The 17190-nt window shown below is 43.6% G+C and overlaps 1 protein-coding gene across 2 annotated transcripts in view; it reads right to left on the bottom strand.

The window, feature by feature from the left end:
• The window catches only part of LOC139380365 (protein tyrosine phosphatase receptor type Na), an 83129-nt gene that overhangs the window by 11402 nt on the left and 54537 nt on the right, over nucleotides 1-17190 (bottom strand). For both annotated transcript variants that reach the window (XM_071122984.1, XM_071122983.1), the window contains exons 13-17: nucleotides 4469-4678; nucleotides 4024-4251; nucleotides 736-883; nucleotides 379-452; nucleotides 221-298 (exon numbers count right to left, since the gene is read on the bottom strand). In XM_071122984.1, coding sequence (XP_070979085.1) covers nucleotides 221-298; nucleotides 379-452; nucleotides 736-883; nucleotides 4024-4251; nucleotides 4469-4678 — 738 coding nt within the window. The remainder of the gene's footprint in view (nucleotides 1-220; nucleotides 299-378; nucleotides 453-735; nucleotides 884-4023; nucleotides 4252-4468; nucleotides 4679-17190) is intronic.

Genomic DNA, 17190 nt, shown 5'->3' with positions numbered 1-17190 from the left:
TAGACTAGGGCTGTACTGGTATATACTGTGAGTGACATGCTAGACTTGGGCCATAGTTACTGCCCCATGTCCAACTGTGTCACTATAGCTGCGTTTACACAAGTAGCCCTGTTCTGATCTTTTCAGTTTATTAATGTGCCATTAAAGTGCTTTCCTTCAACATTTTGGTCAGCTGACACTCAAGTTAAAAGTTCCTCAGAGTACTATGTGTTCCACTGACCTGCCAGAAGTCAGCGATGGTGTGTGCCAGTGGTCCCTGGGTGGCGATGTAAGCAGGCAGTCGAGGATCGTGGTCAATCTGGGGTTTTACAGATAGAGGATATTAATGACAGCTGTGTCAACCGTCACCATCACAAGAGTAGCAGTCAGAGATCTTACTATGATGCTGGCGTTAATGTAGTCTTCCTTGGTGGAGTTGCTCTCTGTCTTCAGTTTCACACGGGAGTGGTCATCTAGAACAGAACAGAGAGTAACTAACCAAGCTCTAGAAGAGGATCGTAGATGTAACATTAAGTCCTGGATTCAATCTAACGCAGACGAACGGCCTGCGCACAGCAATAGGCTTGTAAAAAAAGGCTATTTTTCCCCCGACGTTTTGCTGAGATCTCGCTTGTCTCTAAATGCTACGGATGCCCAGCTCAAGCAGAAAAAAAAACACTTGACCGTTATTATGTGATGTTTGAATCCCAGCCCAAGACTAGAGGATAAACCCGAGGAGAGGTAAATGAGACTCACAGGGAAGAGACTCAGGGCAGCGGTTTTGCTCCAGGTGGGATTCACTCTGCCCGACGGTGACAGCACTGGGTTCAGCCTGGTAGGAACATAGAGCGTTCCATTCCTTCATCAGACGGTCCTTATCCTTCAGATGATCCTCCATGTAGGCCTGAGGAGAAGGACACGAACGTTATGAACAGAGTTCAGAATATCTTTGCCATGGGATATTAAAGACTTGTTGTTATGGTGTATTTGATGAGAGCTCAAAGGCATTATCCTTATTAAATAACCAGGGCCCATTTCCTGGACACAGATAAATATAATGACCCCATACCCTCTGATACTGACCAGTAGTGAATATTTATTATTTTTTATCATTATTATTATTATTACCTTTATTTAACCAGGAAAGTCAGTTAAGAACAAATTCTTATTTACAATGACGGCCTAAGAACAGTGGGTTAACTGCCTGACAGAATGACAGATTTGTACCTTGTCAGCTTGGGGGTTCGAACTCGCAACCTTCCGGTTACTAGTCCAACGCTCTAACCACTAGGCTACCCCATACCCTATGATACTGCCCAGTAGTAAATATAATGACCCCATACCCTCTGATACTGACCAGTAGTAAATATAATGACCCCATACCCTCTGATACTGTCCAGTAGTAAATATGACCCAATACCCTCTGATACTGTCCAGTAGTAAATATAATGACCCCATACCCTATGATACTGCCCAGTAGTAAATATAATGACCCCATACCCTATGATACTGCCCAGTAGTAAATATAATGACCCCATACCCTCTGATACTGCCCAGTAGTAAATATAATGACCCCATACCCTCTGATACTGACTAGTAGTAAATATGACCCAATACCCTCTGATACTGACCAGTAGTAAATATAATGACCCCATACCCTCTGATACTGTCCAGTAGTAAATATAATGACCCCATACCCTCTGATACTGTCCAGTAGTAAATATAATGACCCCATACCCTCTGATACTGCCCAGTAGTAAATATAATGACCCCATACCCTCTGATACTGACCAGTAGTAAATATGACCCAATACCCTCTGATACTGTCCAGTAGTAAATATAATGACCCCATACCCTCTGATACTGTCCAGTAGTAAATATAATGACCCCATACCCTCTGATACTGACCAATAATAAATATAATGACCCCATACCCTCTGATACTGTCCAGTAGTAAATATAATGACCCCATACCCTCTGATACTGACCAATAATAAATATAATGACCCCATACCCTCTGATACTGACCAATAATAAATATAATGACCCCATACCCTCTGATACTGTCCAGTAGTAAATATAATGACCCCATACCCTCTGATACTGCCCAGTAGTAAATATAATGACCCCATACCCTCTGATACTGTCCAGAAGTAAATATAATGACCCCATACCCTCTGATACTGTCCAGTAGTAAATATAATGACCCCATACCCTCTGATACTGTCCAGTAGTAAATATAATGACCCCATACCCTCTGATACTGTCCAGTAGTAAATATAATGACCCCATACCCTCTAATACTGACTAGTAGTAAATATAATGACCCCATACCCTCTGATACTGACCAGTAGTAAATATAATGACCCCATACCCTCTGATACTGACCAGTAGTAAATATGACCCAATACCCTCTGATACTGACCAATAATAAATATAATGACCCCATACCCTCTGATACTGACCAGTAGTAAATATAATGACTCCATACCCTCTGATACTGACCAGTAGTAAATATAATGACCCCATACCCTCTGATACTGTCCAGTAGTAAATATAATGACCCCATACCCTCTGATACTGACTAGTAGTAAATATAATGACCCCATACCCTCTAATACTGACCAGTAGTAAATATGACCCAATACCCTCTGATACTGTCCAGTAGTAAATATAATGACCCCATACCCTCTGATACTGTCCAGTAGTAAATATAATGACCCCATACCCTCTGATACTGACTAGTAGTAAATATGACCCAATACCCTCTGATACTGTCCAGTAGTAAATATAATGACCCCATACCCTCTGATACTGACTAGTAGTAAATATGACCCAATACCCTCTGATACTGACCAGTAGTAAATATAATGACCCCATACCCTCTGATACTGACTAGTAGTAAATATAATGACCCCATACCCTCTGATACTGACTAGTAGTAAATATAATGACCCCATACCCTCTGATACTGTCCAGTAGTAAATATAATGACCCCATACCCTCTGATACTGACTAGTAGTAAATATAATGACCCCATACCCTCTAATACTGACCAGTAGTAAATATAATGACCCAATACCCTCTGATACTGTCCAGTAGTAAATATAATGACCCCATACCCTCTGATACTGTCCAGTAGTAAATATAATGACCCCATACCCTCTGATACTGTCCAGTAGTAAATATAATGACCCCATACCCTCTAATACTGACTAGTAGTAAATATAATGACCCCATACCCTCTGATACTGACTAGTAGTAAATATAATGACCCCATACCCTCTGATACTGACTAGTAGTAAATATAATGACCCCATACCCTCTGATACTGACCAGTAGTAAATACTGACCCCATACCCTCTGATACTGCCCAGTACTAAATACTGACCCCATACCCTCTGATACTGTCCAGTAGTAAATATAATGACCCCATACCCTCTGATACTGACCAGTACTAAATACTGACCCCATACCCTCTGATACTGTCCAGTAGTAAATATAATGACCCCATACCCTCTGATACTGCCCAGTACTAAATACTGACCCCATACCCTCTGATACTGTCCAGTAGTAAATATAATGACCCCATACCCTCTGATACTGTCCAGTAGTAAATATAATGACCCCATACCCTCTAATACTGACCAGTAGTAAATATAATGACCCCATACCCTCTGATACTGTCCAGTAGTAAATATAATGACCCCATACCCTCTGATACTGTCCAGTAGTAAATATAATGACCCCATACCCTCTGATACTGTCCAGTAGTACATATAATGACCCCATACCCTCTGATACTGTCCAGTAGTAAATATAATGACCCCATACCCTCTGATACTGCCCAGTACTAAATACTGACCCCATACCCTCTGATACTGTCCAGTAGTAAATATAATGACCCCATACCCTCTGATACTTCCCAGTAGTAAATATAATGACCCCATACCCTCTGATACTGACCAGTAGTAAACATAATGACCCCATACCCTCTGATACTGACCAGTAGTAAACATAATGACCCCATACCCTGACACTGACCAGTATCATGTGACCAGTAGAGATGTCCATCTTGGACTGGGCGGGCTCCTCGCTCCAGGAGGGCGTACTGCTGTGTGAGGAGGGGCTGTGTTGTGGGCCGTCACTGAACTGGGACGACACACTGCTCACCCTGGAGGTGTCTGTCCCCCTCCGACCCCCCGCTCCCACACCCACCGCCTCCTGACGACTGAGCGAAGTCTTGGCTGCCATGTGCTGCCGGCAGAGCTCCTAGGAAGTCGACAGAAAGATATTACCCGTTAGTCAAAGTGTGTCTCCGGTTCCAAATGGCACCCTATTCCCTATCTAGTGCACTAATTTTGACCAGCCAAATGGCACAATATTCCATATCTAGTGCACTACTTTTGACACAGGGTCATAGCGCTCTGGTTTAAAAAGAAGATTAGGGAGTGATTTGGGACACTCAGAAGTGTCTCTTCTCCTCTACCTGGTAGTCAAAGTGTGTCTCCGGTCCACCCTCTGGTCCGAGGCCCAGTTTCCTTGAGGCCGGCTGCTGGGTGTGGTGTCTGAGACAGGCGATGGTCAACGCTACCACCACCACGCCGCCCACACATGCCATGGACACCAGAGTCAGTACCAGCCCACTGGAGCCCTCCCTCACCCGCGTGGCATGGGGCAGCCCATGACCCTCGCTTCTCTGTAGGGGGAGAGAGAGAAATAATGAGGAGAGAGAAAAATAGAGAGGTCGAGATGGAGGAAGAGATGACAGAGAGGGGAGAGAGACAGAGAGGAGAGAGAGAGAGTAGGAGGAAGAGGAAGAGAGAGAGTAGGATGAGGCGGAAGAGAGAGAGTAGGAGGAAGAGAGAGACAGAGAAGAGAGAGAGAGTAGGAGGAAGAGAGAGACAGAGAGAGAGTAGGAGGAAGAGATGACAGAGAGGGGAGAGAGGCAGAGAGGAGAGAGAGAGTAGGAGGAAGAGGAAGAGAGAGAGAGAGAGTAGGATGAAGAGGAAGAGAGAGTAGGAGGAAGAGACCAGCCCACTGGAGCCCTCCCTCACCCGCGTGGCATGGGGCAGCCCATGACCCTCGCTTCTCTGTAGGGGGAGAGAGAGAAATAATGAGGAGAGAGAAAAATAGAGAGGTCGAGATGGAGGAAGAGATGACAGAGAGAAGAGAGAGACAGAGAGGAGAGAGAGAGAGTAGGAGGAAGAGGAAGAGAGAGAGTAGGATGAGGCGGAAGAGAGAGAGTAGGAGGAAGAGAGAGACAGAGAAGAGAGAGAGAGTAGGAGGAAGAGAGAGACAGAGAGAGAGTAGGAGGAAGAGATGACAGAGAGGGGAGAGAGGCAGAGAGGAGAGAGAGAGTAGGAGGAAGAGGAAGAGAGAGAGAGAGAGTAGGATGAAGAGGAAGAGAGAGTAGGAGGAAGAGAGAGACAGAGAGAAAGTAAGAGGAAGAGGAAGAGAGAGACAGAGAGAGAGAGTAGGAGGAAGAGGAAGAGAGAGACAGAGCGGAGAGAGAGAATAGGAGGAAGAGGAAGAGAGAGACAGAGAGAGAGAGTAGGAGGAAGAGAGAGACAGAGAAGAGAGAGAGAGTAGGAGGAAGAGGAAGAGAGAGACAGAGCGGAGAGAGAGAATAGGAGGAAGAGGAAGAGAGAGACAGAGAGAGAGAGAGTAGGAGGAAGAGGAAGAGAGAGACAGAGAGAGAGAGAGTAGGAGGAAGAGAGAGAGAGAGAAGAGGAAGAGGAAGAGAGATACAGAGTGGAGAGAGAGAGTAGGAGGAAGAGGAAAAGAGAGAGTAGGATGAAGAGGAAGAGAGAGAGTAGGAGTAAGAGGAAAAGAGAGAGTAGGATGAAGAGGAAGAGAGAGAGTAGGAGGAAGAGGAAAAGAGAGAGTAGGATGAAGAGGAAGAGAGAGAGTAGGAGGAAGAGGAAAATAGAGAGTAGGATGAAGAGGAAGAGAGAGAGTAGGAGGAAGAGGAAAAGAGAGAGTAGGATGAAGAGGAAGAGAGAGAGTAGGAGGAAGAGAGAGACAGAGAAGAGAGAGAGTAGGAGGAAGAGAGAGACAGAGAAGAGAGAGAGTAGGAGGAAGAGGAAGAGAGAGAGTAGGAGGAAGAGAGAGACAGAGAAGAGAGAGAATAGGAGGAAGAGGAAGAGAGCGACAGAGCGGAGAGAGAGAATAGGAGGAAGAGGAGGAGAGAGAGTAGGAGGAAGAGGAAAAGAGAGAGTAGGATGAAGAGGAAGAGAGAGAGTAGGAGGAAGAGAGAGACAGAGAAGAGAGAGAGTAGGAGGAAGAGAGAGACAGAAGAGAGAGAGAGTAGGAGGAAGAGAGAGACAGAGAAGAGAGAGAGTAGGAGGAAGAGGAAGAGAGAGAGAGTAGGAGGAAGAGAGAGACAGAGAAGAGAGAGTAGGAGGAAGAGGAGGAGAGAGAATAGGAGGAAGAGGAAGAGAGAGAGTAGGAGGAAGAGGAAGAGAGAGAGTAGGAGGAAGAGAGAGAATAGGAGGAAGAGGAAGAGAGAGAATAGGAGGAAGAGGAAGAGAGATACAGAGTGGAGAGAGAGAGTAGGAGGAAGAGGAGGAGAGAGAGTAGGAGGAAGAGAGAGACAGAGAAGAGAGAGAGAGTAGGAGGAAGAGAGAGACAGAGAAGAGAGAGAGAGTACGAGGAAGAGGAAGAGAGAGACAGAGTGGAGAGAGAGAATAGGAGGAAGAGGAAGAGAGAGAGTAGGAGGAAGAGAGAGAATAGGAGGAAGAGGAAGAGAGAGCATAGGAGGAAGAGGAAGAGAGAGAGTAGGAGGAAGAGGAAAAGAGAGAATAGGAGGTAGAGGAAGAGAGAGAAGAGAGAGAATAGGAGGAAGAGGAAGAGAGAGAGTAGGAGGTAGAGGAAGAGAGAGAAGAGAGAGAGACAGAGAAGAGAGAGAGACAGAGAAGAGAGAGAGTAGGAGGAAGAGGAAAAGAGAGAGTAGGATGAAGAGGAAGAGAGAGAGTAGGAGGAAGAGAGAGACAGAGAAGAGAGAGAGTAGGAGGAAGAGAGAGACAGAGAAGAGAGAGAGTATGAGGAAGAGGAAGAGAGAGAGTAGGAGGAAGAGAGAGACAGAGAAGAGAGAGAGTACGAGGAAGAGGAAGAGAGAGACAGAGCGGAGAGAGAGAATAGGAGGAAGAGGAAGAGAGAGAGTAGGAGGAAGAGAGAGACAGAGAAGAGAGAGAGTAGGAGGAAGAGAGAGACAGAGAAGAGAGAGAGAGTAGGAGGAAGAGAGAGACAGAGAGGAGGAAGAGAATAGGAGGAAGAGGAAGTGAGAGAGAAAGGAAGGAGAAAGTAGGGAAAAGTTGATTATTATTTATGTCAACAAAGATACTTGTTTGTTTATATAGATAATGTTTGAACAAGTTAGTTGTCTTCAGAGAGTTGACTACAATGATGTTTGTTAATTGAGATGTTAAGAAGTTAGTTGTCTTCAGAGAGTTGACTATAATGATGTTTGTTAATTGAGATGTTATGAAGTTAGTTGTCTTCAGAGAGTTGACTACAATGATGTTTGTTAATTGAGATGTTAAGAAGTTAGTTGTCTTCAGAGAGTTGACTACAATGATGTTTGTAAATTGAGATGTTATGAAGTTAGTTGTCTTCAGAGAGTTGACTATAATGACGTCTGTCTCTTCCCCACTCGTAATGATAGAGCAGGACAATGACAAATGACAGCGAGAGACAGCTGTGAACTACCAGCTGTGAAACAGGGAAGGGACTCAGGGGGTATGCTAATTTGATATAGAACAGACCTAACTAACTCTATTAAATGAATAAAAACAGGATATTTTACATTTGTCAAAAAATCTAAAAATGTCCTCCTGTGTTCTACCTATATCCCCCCACTAGAGCTAAGGATGATGTTAAAAACACATTCTTATTTTACAATGACGGCCCACCCAAGGCCAAACCCCTCCCCTAACCCAGATGACTCTGGGCCAATTGTGCGCCGTCATATAGGACTCCCAATGACAGCTGGTTGTGATACAGCCCAGGATCAAACCAGGGTCTGTAGTGACGCCTGTAGCACTGAGATGCAGTGGCTTAGACAGGTGCGCCACTCGGGAGACCGGAAGTGATTTGGAATTTGTGGTTAGTATATTTTATCATTTTATTTAGGATACCATCAACACCACAGGCCTTTTTGGGTTGGAGAGTTTGTATTTTGTCCTGTAGTTCATTCAAATCAAAACCAACAATGCAGTTCAAAAAAAAATATACGAATGAGAATAAGAAATAAAAAGTAACAAGTAATTAAAGAGCAGCAGTAAAATAACAACAGTGAGACTTTATACAGGGGGGGGGGGGTGTACCGGTACAAACCCAATTTTGATAAACTCCCATATCTACTGGGTGAAATTCCACAGTGTGCCATCACAGCAGCAAGATGTGACCTGTTGCCACAAGAAAAGGGCAACCAGTGAAGAACACACACCATTGTAAATACAACCCATATTTATGTTGATTTATTTTCCCTTTTGTATTTTCACATATGACTTTTGAAATGTCTTTATTCTTTTGGAACTTTTGTGAGTGTAATGTTACTGGTCATTTTTTGATTGCTTATTTCACTGTTGTTTATTGTCTATTTGTCACAAGCTGTTTATTCTCCATGTTGGTTGGGTCGGGGTGTGATTCAGGGTGGGTTATCTAGGGGTTATCTAGGGGAATTGTATATCTATGTTGGTAGGGTCGGGGTGTGATTTAGGGTGGGTTATCTAGGGGTTATCTAGGGGAATTGTATATCTATGTTGGTAGGGTCGGGGTGTGATTTAGGATTGGTTATCTAAGGGTTATCTAGGGTAATTGTATATCTATGTTGGTAGGGTCGGGGTGTGATTTAGGGTGGGATATCTGGGGGAATTGTATATCTATGTTGGTTGGGTCGGGCTGTGATTTAGGGTGGGATATCTGGGGGAATTGAATATCTATGTTGGCCTGATATGGTTCCCAATCAGAGGCAGCTGTTTATCGTTGTCTCTGATTGGGGATCATATTTAGGTAGCCATTTTGGGATCTTGTCTATGTATTGTTGCCTGAGAGCATTAGTCTAGCTTCACGTTTATGTTGTTCGTTTTTGTTGTTCGTTTTTGTTGTTCGTTTTTGTTGTTCGTTTTTGTTGTTCGTTTCGGTTGTTCGTTTTTGTTGTTCGTTTTTGTTGTTCGTTTTTGTTGTTCGTTTTTGTTGTTCGTTTTTGTTTTTCGTTTTTGTTGTTCGTTTTTGTTGTTCGTTTTTGTTGTTCGTTTTTGTTGTTCGTTTTTGTTGTTTTGGTTCTTTGACGTTTTCATTTCCAAAATAAAGGATGGAAACACACCACGCTGCATCCTGGTCTACTCCTTATGACGAATGTGACACTATTTTACTTGCTTTGTTAACATATAATATAACAATAGGGGCGGCAGGTAGCCTTGTGGTTAGAGGTTTGGACTAGTATCCGAAAGGTTACTGGATCGAATCCCTGACCTGACAGGGTCAAAATCGGTCGTTCTGCCCCTGAACATGGCAGTTAACCCACTCTTCCTCGGTAGGCAGTCATTGTAAATAAGAATTTGTTCTTAACTGGCTTGCCTTGTTAAATAAAGGTTATAAATAAATAAATAAAACCAATTGAATTGAGAGAGCGACCATAAAGCGGGCTGTAAAAATGTTTAAAAAATGGAGAGAATGAAGAAAAGAGAGTGCAGGGGTGATATCTGCCCCCCCCCTCCCTGCCTGTTGATGTTGTTGCCATGATGTCTGAGAGCCTCAGTGGGGGAGGACCGAGCCAGGCGCTGTCATGGCAACAGAGAAATGCTCGGTGTAATGAGTGGTCATCAAGGTTCTGAGTGGTAGGGACTTGATAATTAGCAAATTAATATAAGGAACAAAACACCTTTTAACATTTGATTTCTGACCCCAGTAAACACAGTCAGTAACACAGCAGTATAACGTTTTACACCAGTAAACACAGTCAGTAACACAGCAGTATAACGTTTTACACCAGTAAACACAGTCAGTAACACAGCAGTATAACGTTTTACCCCAGTAAACACAGTCAGTAACACAGCAGTATAACGTTTTACCCCAGTAAACACAGTCAGTAACACAGCAGTATAACGTTTTACCCCAGTAAACACAGTCAGTAACACAGCAGTATAACGTTTTACCCCAGTAAACACAGTCAGTAACACAGCAGTATAACGTTTTACCCCAGTAAACACAGTCAGTAACACAGCAGTATAACGTAATACCCCTGTAAACACAGTCAGTAACACAACAGTATAACGTTTTACCCCAGTAAACACAGTCAGTAACACAGCAGTATAACGTTTGACCCCAGTAAACACAGTCAGTAACACAGCAGTATAACGTTTTACCCCAGTAAACACAGTCAGTAACACAGCAGTATAACGTTTGACCCCAGTAAACACAGTCAGTAACACAGCAGTATAACGTTTTACCCCAGTAAACACAGTCAGTAACACAGCAGTATAACGTTTTACACCAGTAAACACAGTCAGTAACACAACAGTATAACGTTTTACACCAGTAAACACAGTCAGTAACACAGCAGTATAACGTTTTACACCAGTAAACACAGTCAGTAACACAGCAGTATAACGTTTTACCCCAGTAAACACAGTCAGTAACACAGCAGTATAACGTTTTACCCCAGTAAACACAGTCAGTAACACAGCAGTATAACGTTTTACCCCAGTAAACACAGTCAGTAACACAGCAGTATAATGTTTTACCCCAGTAAACACAGTCAGTAACACAGCAGTATAACGTTTTACCCCTGTAAACACAGTCAGTAACACAGCAGTATAACGTTTTACCCCAGTAAACACAGTCAGTAACAAAGCAGTATAATGTTTTACCCCAGTAAACACAGTCAGTAACACAGCAGTATAACGTTTTACCCCTGTAAACACAGTCAGTAACACAGCAGTATAATGTTTTACCCCAGTAAACACAGTCAGTAACACAGCAGTATAACGTTTTACCCCTGTAAACACAGTCAGTAACACAGCAGTATAACGTTTTACCCCAGTAAACACAGTCAGTAACAAAGCAGTATAACGTTTTACCCCAGTAAACACAGTCAGTAACACAGCAGTATAATGTTTTACCCCAGTAAACACATTCAGTAACACAGCAGTATAACGTTTTACCCCAGTAAACACAGTCAGTAACACAGCAGTATAACGTTTTACCCCAGTAAACACAGTCAGTAACACAGCAGTATAACGTTTTACCCCAGTAAGCACAGTCAGTCACACAGCAGTATAACGTTTTACCCCAGTAAACACACAATAAAACAATTGATTATAATCAATACATTCTTAGAAAGTAAAAGTGACCAAATTGAATGATTCGCTGTTAGACGCAGGGCCAGTAGCACATTACATCATCGCCTCTTCAATCACAGGGCTGCACTGACCCTGTCACCACAGTAACCACCCACCTGTCACCACAGCAACCGCCCACCTGTCACCACACAGCAACCACCCACCTGTCACCACAGTAACCACCCACCTGTCACCACAGTAACCACCCACCTGACACCACAGTAACCACCCACCTGACACCACAGTAACCACCCACCCGACACCACAGTAACCACCCACCTGACACCATAGTAACCACCCACCTGACACCACAGTAACCACCCACCTGACACCACAGTAACCACCCACCTGACACCACAGTAACCACCCACCACTCGCTGAGGGAGATAACACAGACCACTGGCAGTACAGACTGTGTAACGACTAAGGACTGCGACGGTTAGGGTAGAGATACTGTTGTTTCTAAACACCATCTTCAACGTTCTTTATTACTGTCATTTGATTGATGTCTGCCGAGCTCGTACTGTAAAGTATGAACATAATAAATGTGAAGACAATATTATTATATTGGTGGTGTTTCATGGTGGCGTTTCCTGATAAATCTTCAGTGCATTTAAAGGACATCTGAAAATGTCACGGCAATGTTGTTATTTCTAAAGCCAACCACCATAATAGACAAATAAAAATGATAGAATTAACATGGTAAGAAACGAGATTAAACCGTATTAAACAGAATTAAACAGAAACTTCACTAATTTGATAGCAGGCATAGGTATATTATAGAAACGTTTTCAGAATTTTTTCTGTAGCCAATAAGCACTTTCATCGTTTGATTCGATCAGCATAATGCATTCATCTCTTCAGTTGGTCCTATGACTGAGTGTAGTCTGGCCTAGGAGTGTGAAGGTGAATGGAAAGGCTCTGGAGCAACGAACCGCCCTTGCTGTCTCTGCCTGGTCGGTTCCCCTCTCTCCACTGGGATTCTCTGCCTCTAACCCTGTTACAGGGGGCTGAGTCACTGGCTTACTGGTGCTCTTCCATGCCGTTCCTAGGAGGGGTGCGTCACCTGAGTGGGTTGAGTCACTAACGTGATCTTAAGTATGCTCTCTCTAATTCGCTCTCTCTTTTTCTCTTTCTTTCTTTCTCTCTCTCGGAGGACCTACGCCCCAGGAGCCTTGCGAACCAGCCAGAAGAGGACTGGCCACCCTTCATAGCCTTTCTAGGTTTCTTCCTAGGTTCTGGCCTTTCTAGGGAGTTTTTCCTAGCCACCGTGCTTCTACACCTCCATTGCTTGCTGTTTGGGGTTTTAGGCTGGGTTTCTGTACAGCACTTTGTGACATCAGCTGATGTACGAAGGGCTTTATAAATACATTGGATTGATTGATTCATAAAACAAGCACTTTATAATGCACATTTTGATTGGAAATGAACTCTATCAGGTTGAAATTGTAAAGGTGCATTAACGAATAAGGCTTAAAAAGTTAGGCAATTCATTATTATTATCGTTACTATTATTGTATTAATATTAGGCCATGTTATTGGTATTTACTGTTATTTCATTAACATTAGGCCATGTTATTGGAATTTACTGTTATTTTATTAATATTAGGCCATGTTATTGGTATTTACTATTATTTTATTAAGATTAGGCCATGTTATTGGAATTTACTGTTATTTTATTAATATTAGGCCATGTTATTGGTATTCACTATTATTTTATTAAGATTAGGCCTTCCACTCTTTATGACAGCCTACATTGCTTTTATTCATTTCTTTTGTATGCTGATAATGTGACGTTTCAGCCTCCTGTCCTGCAGATACAGGCAACGAGGACCAAAACGTCTCTTTTGACAAAAATAATTGAACAATAGTAGGAAGCTGCTATATCTTCTAACATAAAGCCTATTTCTGAGTTATACAACAGCGTTACACATTACTAACTGGAAAGTGGACTTTTCCTACTATACCAACTAGGACAAATTAAGCTTATTTCTGAGTTATAGTATTAGGATCAACCGCTCCATCTCTCAACCGCTCCATCTCTCCAGGATCAACCGCTCCATCTCTCCAGGATCAACCGCTCCATCTCTCCAGGATCAACCGCTCCATCTCTCCAGGATCAACCGCTCCATCTCTCCAGGATCAACCGCTCCATCTCTCAACCGCTAAATCTCTCAACCGCTCCATCTCTCCAGGATCATCCGCTCCATCTCTCCAGGATCAACCGCTCCATCTCTCAACCGCTCCATCTCTCCAGGATCAACCGCTCCATCTCTCCAGGATCAACCGCTCCATCTCTCAACCACTCCATCTCTCCAGGATCAATCGCTCCATCTCTCCAGGATCAATCGCTCCATCTCTCCAGGATCAGCCGCTCCATCTCTCCAGATCAGCCGCTCCATCTCTCCAGGATCAACCGCTCCATCTCTCCAGGATCAACCGCTCCATCTCTCAACTACTCCATCTCTCCAGGATCATCCGCTCCATCTCTCCAGGATCAACCGCTCCATCTCTCCAGGATCAACCGCTCCATCTCTCAACCACTCCATCTCTCCAGGATCAATCGCTCCATCTCTCCAGGATCAGCCGCTCCATCTCTCCAGGATCAGCCACTCCATCTCTCCAGGATCAACCGCTCCATCTCTCCAGGATCAACCGCTCCATCTCTCAACCACTCCATCTCTCCAGGATCATCCACTCCATCTCTCCAGGATCATCCGCTCCATCATCAAATGAGGTTGATGCGAAACATAAAACATTAGATGAGCTCTCCTTCTTCCACTCCTGATGTATGACCCGACAAGTCCTGATATCACTAATAATCCTGGAAATAGCCTCTTGGAAAGGAGGGTTTGGGATTTCAGCAAAGGATTACAGAAATGTGTATCAAGTAGGGTGGACCGACACACAAGGAAAGAGGAGGGCAAGTTAGTGAAACGAAAAGAGAAAGGGAATGGAACGAAGAAAAATGCTTTCTCCTAGGCTCCAATGTAAGGCCTCATAGATCTTTCCCTCAAACTCTATTCAACCGCTGTACACCACTTGTCACTTCAAAAGGTGTTGCCCTAGCAACTGCGGCACATGTTGCTGTTGGGTAAGGGAGAGTAACAGAGGTGGGGGAGAGGAGGTGTGGAAGGGTCTGGTTTGTTGCCCCAGCAAGAATAGGTAGTATGTGGGAGAGACGCAGAGCAGAACAGAATAGAGTAGAACAGAGCAGAACAGAGTAGAGCAGAACAGAGTAGAGCAGAACAGAGTAGAGCAGAACAGAGTAGAGCAGAACAGAGCAGAACAGAGTAGAACAGAGTAGAGTAGAACAGAGTAGAGTAGAGCAGAGCAGAGTAGAGTAGAACAGAGTATAGTAGAGTAGAGTAGAGCAGAGCAGAGCAGAGTAGAGTAGAGTAGAGTAGAGTAGAGCAGAGTAGAACAGAGTAGAGTAGAACAGAGTAGAGTAGAACAGAGTAGAGCAGAGTAGAGTAGAGTAGAGTAGAGTAGAGTAGAGCAGAGTAGAACAGAGTAGAGTAGAACAGAGTAGAGTAGAACAGAGTAGAGTAGAGTAGAACAGAGTATAGTAGAGTAGAGTAGAACAGAGTAGAGTAGAACAGAGTAGAGCAGAGTAGAGTAGAGTAGAGTAGAGTAGAGCAGAGTAGAACAGAGTAGAGTAGAACAGAGTAGAGTAGAACAGAGTAGAGTAGAACAGAGTAGAGTAGAACAGAGTAGAGTAGAGTAGAGTAGAGTAGAGTAGAGCAGAGTAGAACAGAGTAGAGTAGAACAGAGTAGAGTAGAACAGAGTAGAGTAGAACAGAGTAGAGTAGAGTAGAGCAGAGTAGAACAGAGTAGAGTAGAACAGAGTAGAGTAGAACAGAGTAGAGCAGAGTAGAGTAGAGTAGAGTAGAGCAGAGTAGAACAGAGTAGAGTAGAACAGAGTAGAGTAGAACAGAGTAGAGTAGAGTAGAGCAGAGTAGAGTAGAGTAGAGTAGAGTAGAGTAGAGTAGAGTAGAGCAGAGTAGAACAGAGTAGAGTAGAACAGAGTAGAGTAGAACAGAGTAGAGTAGAGTAGAGCAGAGTACAACAGAGTAGAACAGAATAATAGTGAAGACATGAATACTATGAAATAACACATAAGTAGCCAACCTTTGCCTTGTTGACAGCTTTGCACACTCTCTTATTGAGATAGAGACAGCCAAGTCTCCATATATTTGGGGGGGGGGGGGGGGGTAGAGGGAGAGAGGGAGGGAGGGAGGGACAGAGAGAGAGGGAGAGAGGGAGAGAAAGAGATGCCCAGGCTCTGAGCAGAGAAACAGGTCCAAACCCCAACCTGCAACCTAGGAGGTATGTATCCGATGCTCAACATGCTCTGCTCACACCTACTGTGATGGTCCTAAATGCCAGAACCCTGACAAGAACCTGACATCCTCAGCACACAGGGGGACAAACACCTACCTGGAGCTGACAGCATTTCCTCCCCCATATTCCCCCCTAAACACAACGTGTCACAACTCCTGCAGCTCTCACATTTGTACATAGTCAAAGGTAGGCTTTGGGGGGACTCCTAAGGTAGGCTTTGGGGGGACTCCTAAGGTAGGCTTCGAGGGGACTCCTACGGTAGGCTTCAGGGGACTCCTACGGTAGGCTTCGGGGTGACTCCTAAGGTAGGCTTTGGGGGGACTCCTAAGGTAGGCTTCGGGGGACTCCTAAAGTAGGCTTCGGGGGGACTCCTAAGGTAGGCTTCGGGGGGACTCCTAAGGTAGGCTTCGGGGGGACTCCTACGGTAGGTACACCTATAGCTCATCTCTTGGCAGTAGTCCTGTAGACTACATTATCACTGACCTCAACCCAAAGTCTCTCAGAGCGTTCATAGTCAGCCCACTGACACCACTATCAGATCACAGCAAACTCACAGTCTACTTGAACAGAGCAATACTCAATCATGAGGCATCAAAGCCAAAGGAACTGAGTAATATTAATAAATGGTATAGATGGAAGGAAAATAGTGTGGAAATCTACAAAAAAACAATTAGGCAACAACAAATTCAATCACTTCTAGACAATTTCCTGGACAAAAGGTTTAAGGATAAACCACTTCTCCAATATTTTTGGCTCTATAACAAAGAACAAACGGCAAAATGACATACATGATCAATTACAAATCTTAGAATCAACTATTAAAGACTACCCGAACCCACTGGATTCTCCAATTACCTTGAATGAGTTACAGGACAAAATAAAAACCCTCCAACCCAAAAAGGCCTGTGGTGTTGATGGTATCCTCAATGAAATTATAAAATATACAGACAACAAATTCCAATTGGCTATGCTTAAACTCTTTACCATCATCCTCAGATCCCCAATATTTGGAACCAAGATATGATCACCCCAATCCACAAAGTGGAAAATGACCATAAGACAGACCACGTATTCACCCTTCACAACCTAATTGATAAACAAACCAAAACAAAGGCAAAGTCTTCTCATGATTTGTTGATTTCAAAAAAGCTTTGGACTCAATTTGGCATGAGGGTCTGCTATAGTGGTGGCAAAGTACCCAACTGTCATACTTGAGTAAAAGTAAAGATACCTTAATAGAAAATAAATCAAATAAAAGTGAAAGTCACCCAGTAAAATCCTACTTGAGAAAGGTCTAAAAGTATTTGGATTTAAATATACTTAAGTATCAAAAGTATAAATCATTTAAAATTCATTTTATTAAGCACCATTTTCTTGTTTTTATTTTTTTACGGATAGCCAGGGTCACACTCCAACACCCAGACATCATTTACAAATTAAGCATTAGTGTTTAGTGAGTCCGGGACGACCAGGGATGTTCTGTTGATAAGAGTGTGAATTGGACCATTTTCCTGTCCTGCTG

Source organism: Oncorhynchus clarkii, chromosome 22 (assembly GCF_045791955.1).
Source record: "Oncorhynchus clarkii lewisi isolate Uvic-CL-2024 chromosome 22, UVic_Ocla_1.0, whole genome shotgun sequence".
NCBI classification, from domain to species: Eukaryota; Metazoa; Chordata; class Actinopteri; order Salmoniformes; family Salmonidae; genus Oncorhynchus; species Oncorhynchus clarkii.
This window is presented reverse-complemented; position numbering and strand designations above follow the sequence as displayed.